General features: G+C 55.5%; 1 protein-coding gene across 1 annotated transcript in view; it reads right to left on the bottom strand.

Annotated features, from left to right (window-relative positions):
- Positions 1-5,285: 5,285 nt before the first annotated feature.
- LOC103608902 (zinc finger MIZ domain-containing protein 1-like) overlaps positions 5,286-8,388 on the bottom strand; it is a gene marked incomplete at its 3' end in the record, with an annotated part of 70,557 nt that continues 67,454 nt past the window's right edge. Inside the window, exon 4 of the mRNA XM_008593291.1 lies at positions 5,286-5,430. Within this exon, the coding sequence (XP_008591513.1) occupies positions 5,286-5,430 (145 nt within the window). The remainder of the gene's footprint in view (positions 5,431-8,388) is intronic.

Here is an 8,388-nt window from a genome sequence, read left to right as displayed (position 1 = left end):
TCAAATTCCTCATCTGTAAAGTGGGACTAACTCTCTTGTAGGAGGAAACATGAGAATACAAGTAACGCTTAGCACATGCTTGGTAGGGAGACCCTGCTCAACTGTACTTATGCCTCTCTTGCCAATTTTCCAGCCCAGCCACCACATGGTACCAGGATTTACTCGACACAATGAAGGTGCTTATAAGTTTGCAAATATGCTACCAATGGGAGGGACTGTTATCACTCCTGCCTGTCAACTAGAAGGAACGTGCTTTCCAAGCCTCTGAGGCTTCCTTAGCGTTCTTCTGCCTTCCCTTCTCCAGCTAGTGAACTCCTGCCTGTGCTTCAAAGCCCAGTCTGCATACTCCCATTTAGGACTCTCCTAGGCAGAAGCCAGGGCATCTTCCTCTGTTCCCTCAACACTTTCACATATTTTATAGAGGGCTCTTCATGCTGCGGTTTCAGCAGACGGTTTACATGTCTGAGTACCAGCTCCACAGACACTGGAGGAGGTTTGCTGCACGAGAGAAAATGAGCAGGCCTGGGACGAGAAAGTGCTGATTCCTGGCTCCTGGGCACCCCTGTGGCAGCAGCATCTACACAGACATTCCTGGAAGGAAGAGGTGGGGAGGGCTGGGCTATCTCTTCCCTTGCACTTGGAACAGCCGCTTTATTTGGAAGAAATAACCAATTCTCATTAAGGGTCTTGTCATGCCCTAATTAATTTCCCTGATCTGGCTATATTGATCCCGTCTCTGTGCAAAGCTGTAGTGTTACCACTAATGAAACGCCAAGCCGGTGAGGAGCTGGAGCTCCCGCCCTCTTTAATTTAGGGAACCATTAGCAGCGTTCTCCATCATCACAATTACTGGGGCCTACTTCCTTCCTTCCCTGCGGTGAAACTTAGAGAGAAACTTGTGCAGCTAACTGCATGTTAGAGGGTGTTACAATTTTTCAATAGGAAGGAGGAAAGAAGAAAGATCCTTGCATCTTTGCAATCTGGAACTAATGGAGCAGGGATTCATGGGTCTTTCAATTCTCCCTTTCATTGCTTTCTTTCTTTCTTTCTTAATTTTCTGGGGGCAAGAAGGGCCTACTACAAACTGCACTTTGGTACAGCTATGCAAAAAAGAGCTAAAAATGACAGCTGTGAAGATGACGTGAAGTGAGCAAGGATAGGAGAAGCCTGGGGGTCACTTCTGATGGGCCCCTTCTTGTTGGTTGACCACGAGTGAGCACAACAGTCTGATGGCACCAGCGGAGGGTCGGGGAAATAACCACAGGTCCGTGGGGCTCCCTGGGTGCCAGGCATGGCGACAAACATGTAAGCCCTGCCACAGCTGTTAGTCCCCTTCTCGAGGAGAAAACTATGGCACAGAGAGGTTAAGTCACTGCACAAAAGTCACTCAGCTGGAAGATAGCAGAGCCGAAACTTGGGTCCTGGCAGCCTGGATCCCGGGCCTGTGCCCCATCTGCTACACCCGGGGGACACCAGGGAATCCCTCCTGCCCAGGAACATCTCCTCTGGGGGCTGCAAATCTTGCACCCAGAAGAAGAAGGGTGGCACCCCTTGATCTGGAGTCTTTCCCAGTTCTAGCCAGCTTTGATTGTAGTCAAATTAACAGCATAAACAAGATTTATTAGGCTCTTAATTACCTTTGTTACACTGATTTGTATACAGACAATGTGCTAATCACAAATTGCTTTTTTAACCACTCATTAAAAGTCTGGGAAAAGAAGGCAGAAATACTTAGTTGGCATCAAGTCCAGGTCACTACAGGGACCTGGAAAGTGTTCCACTGATCGGGCCCTTGCCTGGGACCTCGCCAGGCCTCCCTGCTCTTGTGTAGCTTTCTGGACACCTTCTGTAAGCACAGAGGACAGCACTGCTTATGGCCAGGGGCGAGGACAGAACATGGTGTGAGTGTAAAGACTTTGACAAACTGTGGATAATCACTGCTCCTCATAAGCAGAGTTACCCTCAGAAACAGCAGTGGGCTCTGATGGCCTGACCCTTCTCTGACATCCTGCTCCTGGTACTGAGCATCGTTACGTCCCCATGGGCAGGGAACCACCATGGGGCTCAGCGAGGTCAAAGGCCTTGTTTGGAGGCACAGCCCTGGATGGAAGAGCTCAGGCTCGGACTCGCAGCCTCAAGCTGTGGCACGGAACCTCCCTGGCCTGCAGTGGGCGTGACTGATGTCCAAGCTACAGAAATGCTGACGAGGACGGATTCAAGCAGCTTCCTGACTGTGAAAATTCTCGACTTTCTCTTCCATTTTCTTTCCTTCTGGTTTGGGGAATTACGTTAGGGACTTAAAAGCTGATGGAGCCCATTGGAGTTTCCCTGGAAATGAGGGGTTTCTCTCTTGGAGAAATTCAGGAAGATTACAAGGAGAGACCAGCTAACGTATAATCATTCAGCTACACCGCGTCCTCGGAACAGCCCTGGGCGTAGGGAAGGGACTTAGACACCGACCCTCCTTCAACCTATGATGCTTCTTTCGGGTCTCAACTGTCCCACTATAAAACGGGAAACCGGGTAAGCTATGGGTCAGAACGGTGGATGACCCTCTTCCAAAAAGACCCTCCAAATCGGGTTAACAAACAGACACCACCTCACTGATCTCGAACAGCAGCAGGGTGGGCACCAGAGCACCGTGCGTTGTTTAACGCCCCCCTGTGCCCCTTATTGGCTGTGTTCTTGGGCAAGTCCCTTTCCCACTCTGGACCTTTTCCCTCACAGTTCTGCCATTCCCAGTGCAGGGAATGTGGTACTACCCAGAAAGCCCACCACCTCACTGTGCTCCTGGTGGGGGGGCGTCGTTCCATGCAACTGATGGGTTGTCCACCTATACTTAGAAAGTCTTCCAGCCCACACAGCTCTCCCTTCTCTGACAGACCACCTAAGGCCCAAAGAATAAAAGCCAGACTGGCCTTCAAGCCTCAGACCACCTGCTTGGCATTCACTCATTTTCTGGCTCTACAAGGAGCCGACCCATGGCAGTTGCAGACGCAGGAGGGCACTGGCTGCTGACCAGTGGCTCTTTGGGCCACAGCATTTCTTAGGAAAGCCAGTTTGAACTCACAGAACACACATGCCCACTCTTAACGTAAGTCCTTCAGGGTCAAGACCCCTCCTCTTCCAGGCAGCCTCCCTATCCTCCTCCTTCTGAACCCCACAGCCCGGTGACCTGTCAGCTAACCCTAACACTGCCTTGATCTGCCAGCTCCCACTTTTGCCCCAATCAGTCTTATTTCCCCAACTAGCTGGATTCAGCTCCTTGGGCACAGACAACCCTCATTGCTGCTCAACCTTAGGACCGAACAATCTCGTGCCTTCGCTCAACTCAGCGAAGACCTGGCAAAGGGCTGCCTGTGGTCCAGATCAGTCGTGCTCAGTGGCTCGAATGATCTCGGTCAAGCAGGTCTGCAGCAGGTCTCTAGTGGGGAGCCGCAGGGCTCTGGCCTGTCATCAGCAACAACTTTACTGAAATGGTTTGGAAGACAGAAGGCTGGGAAGAGCATAACCAGTGGGATGATGGGAGGCAGGACAATTTCTGGAGGGATGGATGGCTGGGCCAGAATTAATGAGCTCAAATTTCACAAGGGCAACTGCAAAGTATGTCACTTAAGTTAAATTCAGCTACAACCTGTGCTCGGCGGCTGGGTTCAGGTGAAGATGACCTGAGGCTTTCAGCTGAACCAAGAGTAAGGAGTGGAAGACAGGAGGAGGCAGGTTTTGCCTCTAGTGCAGTGGTACTCAACCAAGGATGACACCCCTGAAAACTCGGCGGCTGGGTTCAGGTGAAGATGACCTGAGGCTTTCAGCTGAACCAAGAGTAAGGGGTGGAAGGCAGGAGGAGGCAGGTTTTGCCTCTAGTGCAGTGGTACTCAACCAAGGATGACACCCCTGAAACCCCTCCCCAAATAGTGAGGGTGCTTTTGCTGCTACAATGTTTGGTGGTGTGGGGGCAGTCATTTAAAGAACAGAGTGGGCCCTACAAAGTCCTGCACCATGAAAAGTTATCCTGTGTAAATGCCAAGCCCCCTGAGAAACATGCCACAGAAGGGAGGCATGTGAAGCTGTCAGCCACCAGACCCGGGGTCCAGGGAGATAGCAACTCTGGGAGGTGGTGGGTTTGCTGTGGCACACAGTGCTTCTGACCGAGGCAGGCAACCACATGTCAGGGGCAATCCTGCCCAGGCAGGGCACTGGACTTAATGAGTGCTAAGGTCCTTTCTGGTTCCAAGAGTCAACAAGCCTTTAATTCAATTTATACAGCATGGTTGACACCCATGTTCTCGGCAGTGCCTTGGTGTGACCTGGGTCTGCCTGCAGCGTGCTCTGGGCTGCGGGCCCCTCAGTCAGGCTGGATAATGAGAGCTGAGCTCTGACTGCAAATGCCTCTCCTGGTCATTAGTGAGGACACGCACAGGGAGGGCAGACAGCATGACAGGCCCTGCTGTTCCAGGGTCAGCCTGCTGAGCACTTGGAGAGAGCATCCCCAGCTCAGCAAGGGACTCGCGAGATAATTAACTGAGGGAATTGCCAGTCCTGACCACATGCTCCTCCTGAGGCTGGCACGGGGCAGACTGGCCGATGTCTTGGTGTCTGGCTGTCCCCAGCAAGCCCAGTCCTGCCTGTACCCCTGGGCTTCTGGCGGACCTAGCCCAGCCTCACTGGCTCCAGCTTCACTTGGAGGTGGGACCACCAGCCCTGTGGCCTTCATGAGACCCTGTCAGCCACTCATGTCCCTGGATTTGCCAAGACCCTGCTCAGGAAAGAGAGAAGGCCCCGAGTTCAGGATTTCTTTTTGTATTTTTTTAAAAGATGACCGGTAAGGGGATCTTAACCCTTGGCTTGGTGTTGTCAGCACCACGCTCAGCCAGTGAGCGAACTGACCATCCCTATGTGGGATCCGAACCCGTGGCCTTGGTGTTATCATTACCGCACTCTCCCGAGTGAGCCAAAGGCCGGCCGGCCGAGTTCAGGATTTCTAACTTTCCACCAGAAGCCTAGAACCTGACAAAGAAACAGCTCCTGACCAAAGGGACAAAGCCGTCAGATTGCATAAACCTGGTGCTGTCAACATGTTTAGATGGGGAAGAAACAGCGTTCACCATGAGGATTTAAAAACTGCATTTTAGAAAATGTAATATCCTTATGGCTGCTCAGAGGCCTCCACCCCAGTTCTTCCACCTCAGGGGCGCTTCACTGGAGACATGAGGGCCCACGGAGTGGCTGCTCAGTGCCCACCCAAGCAGCCTGGGCCCGCCCCCTGGAGGCGTGTGCCCACTCACCTGTGCGACAGAGTGGGTTTCATGGAGCTCATGGAGTTGAGGGGGGGCTGCATGGGGAGTTTCCCAGGGGGGTCGTTCTGGCGGCTCTTCTGATGTCGGAGCAGCAGCAGGCGGCCGAGCTCCTCACACCAGGACGACAGCAGGGCTGCAACGAGAAGGGCACGGTCAGTGGGCGCCTCGGCCACCGCGCCCTGCCACACCCGGCCCCCACCTCACCCGTGTGTCTGCCCAGACACTGGCAAACCCCTGCAGTGGGTGCCCAGCACATATCTGCTGTGGCTGGAGGGCAGCAGCCTATTCCGAGAGGCTGGAACAAACAGAAATGAGTTTCCAGATCATTCCATTCTTCTCCCAGGCCCTAGTTACTGCTTCTTGTGCGGGGGAACTGGGCATCTGGAAACTCATTTGCACGCCAGGCACGAGGCCCGCGGATTGCAGTGACGGAGGGATGGCTTGGCTGCCAGCACAAAGGACAGCCGCAGATGGTGCCGCCTGCTGCCCGCCCTTCCTCTCCTCTCCCCTCCCCTCCCAGCCCTAGCTCCTCTGGGGGCCGGCCGTGCAGCGCAGGGGGGCGGGGGCATCACGGGGATGGGATTTGGGGCTTTCCTCCAATGTCATGGGCCACCCCTGCTCGGCCAAGGACAGCCCTCGCTTTCCTACCGCTAGTGGAGTGGTTCTCTTGTGAAGGGAATAAGAGAAGGCCAGCTGCGTGGTGGGCCTACCTGTGGGCGTGGTGTGCACTGAGCAGGCATAATATGTGCATTAGGCATCAGGCAGTCAGGACAGATGCCTGGAAGGCCCCATTGCTACCACCAAGAGGGAAGGGGGAGAAGCAGAGAGGTCTGAGCAGCCACTTAGCCCTGACTCTGCCCCTCGCATGGAGGGCAGATGTGGTGCGTCTTATCACAGTACAGACCAGTCCTAGTTGTTCTGAAGCACCCGCTGGTTCATAACAACATAATGGAATCTGCAGCCAAAAATGGAGTCTGGCCGCTGTCAGGACCAGGAGGCCGACAGGGACAGACGGAGGCAGTCAGGGATTATGGAAGGACAGACAGTGACACCGGCTGGGCGGTGTCTGGGTGTGCCGGGATCGTGGCCATCACACACTGGCCAAGCTGGGAAGGCCTGCCTGCTCTGATCAGGCGTCTTCTGCACGCCTCTTTGACCTGCATGCCTTTGGCCTGTGTACTCACTGGGTGGAGCATAAGCAATCCCAGGATGGGGTGGGAGGGACGGGAAGGCCTGGAATGGTGTGTGCACAGTGCACTTGGCCATGGGAGGGCAGTTTCAGTCCCAACCTGGGCCCTCCTCTGCAGCAGGCAGGGTCAGGAGTGCCCCTTCACAGTCTGGGCAGCCAACGAGGCCAGCCTGCTCTGTCCTTTAAGCCCCACTCACTGGGGGTAACAAGGCTGGTCCCAAAGCCCCCATTTTGCACAGAGAACCCCAATTTTCAAATAAAAATAGCAGCTAGGATCCCGTGTTTCCTTCCCCCTTAACAAAGCTTAGCTCACTTGGCCTCAGGACAGCCTTGGGGAGTGCGTGTGTCTCTTTCCTCTGTCTACAGGACAGTCGGCCTTCCACCTGCTGCTCCTGTGGCAGCAGCCCTGTGTACACTTCACTTGCACAGCTGTCACCGAGTGCCTTTCACACCCATGGCCACCCTCTGCGGGGCTGGGCATTCTGACTCCTGGCTCCGTTGCTTCTTTCCTTACAGAACTCATACTTCTTCAAGGCTCGTCTCTAACGATGCTTCCTTCAGGATGCCTTCCCCGTCCCCTGCCAAAAGTGTTGACGCAGCCCACCAGGGCACCAGTGCCTGCAGCACACCCAGGAAAGGTGGGAGATGGCGGACAGGCTGTGAGGAGCAATGGCTAAACTCAGTGGCCCTGGAGTCCCATCAGCTGTACCCAAGGATGTTATGGCTAAGGCGGCAAGAATACAGGCTGCCCACGGCTGCCCATCTGAAACAAATGGAAACGAGCGAACGCCAGGTGAGGATCAGGGGGCACAGGATGCAGGTCTGAGGGAGGGCACTGAGGAAGAGCCACATTCCCAACATTTGCTCCCCAAGATCCTTCCAGCAACTCCCCTGCAGCCAGCAGCAGCCACACTGTCCTTCAGGGAAAAGAAAAATGAAACCAGATGTAAGGGAGAGGCAGGCCCGGAGTGAAGTACCCTGGATGGTTTAGTCCTGGCCTGCCCCAGACATGCCCTCGCTGGGGGCAGTGACAGGCCCTGTATTTGCCTCTGTACCTGCAGCTCCCAGCAGAACAGAGGCCCAGGACGGCCTAACCACATGGGAGGAGACAGAAGGCACAAGCTGCATGGCCCTTATGTGGGAAGTGCCTGGTGCCAGGGAGGGAGGAAGGAGCTGTACGTTCCAGACCAGCAAGTGACCAGCCTTTGTTAGCTGACGACGCTGCGGTCCGGTCTGAGTGGAGGGGAGGCAGAGGCTGGGTTGCGAGTTGGAGCACCAGAGGGAGCAGACGTGCTCATCTGGGCACACGGGACTCGGGCTTGAGGAGGAGCAGAAACCAGAGGCAGCCACGGTGGCCAACGGGAAGAAGGCGTTCCCGGGAGCTGAGCAGGGGAAGTCTGCACAAGGAAGGCCTGGGATGCTCATTCCCAGTAGCATCTGGGATTCAGGAGGGGATAGGAGCAGCGGTGGCGGCATGGAGGGAGGCTGGAGAGGGAAGAAAGGCAGCCTGGAGGAGGGCACGGAGGCATGGACGCGAGGGCCGAGCAGGAATTATCAGACGCGCTGCAGCGGGGCAGCCCCGCGCAAAATGAAACAAATCCGTGTGCATGTGTGCATGTGTGTGTGCGGGCATGCGTGGGGGGGCGTGTCTGTGTGTGCGCGTGCGTGCGTGGGCGTGGGGGGGCCGTGCGTGCATGTGTGTGTGTAGTGGGAAGGGGGACAAGCTTCTGAGACCCAGGGATGGGGCAGGACTCCGAGGTGCCCAGGGACGGGGAAGAGGCCTGAGAGGCAGAAGCGGTGGCATGTGGAGCAGAGGCCTCTCACCTTCAAACCACGCCCTAGGGACGGGGGGGGGGGGGGGCAGGAAAAGGCGGGGGGGGGGGGGGGGCCCCCCCCCCCCCC

This window comes from Galeopterus variegatus, unplaced genomic scaffold, assembly GCF_000696425.1.
Source record: "Galeopterus variegatus unplaced genomic scaffold, G_variegatus-3.0.2 Scaffold8961, whole genome shotgun sequence".
NCBI classification, from domain to species: Eukaryota; Metazoa; Chordata; class Mammalia; order Dermoptera; family Cynocephalidae; genus Galeopterus; species Galeopterus variegatus.
This window is presented reverse-complemented; position numbering and strand designations above follow the sequence as displayed.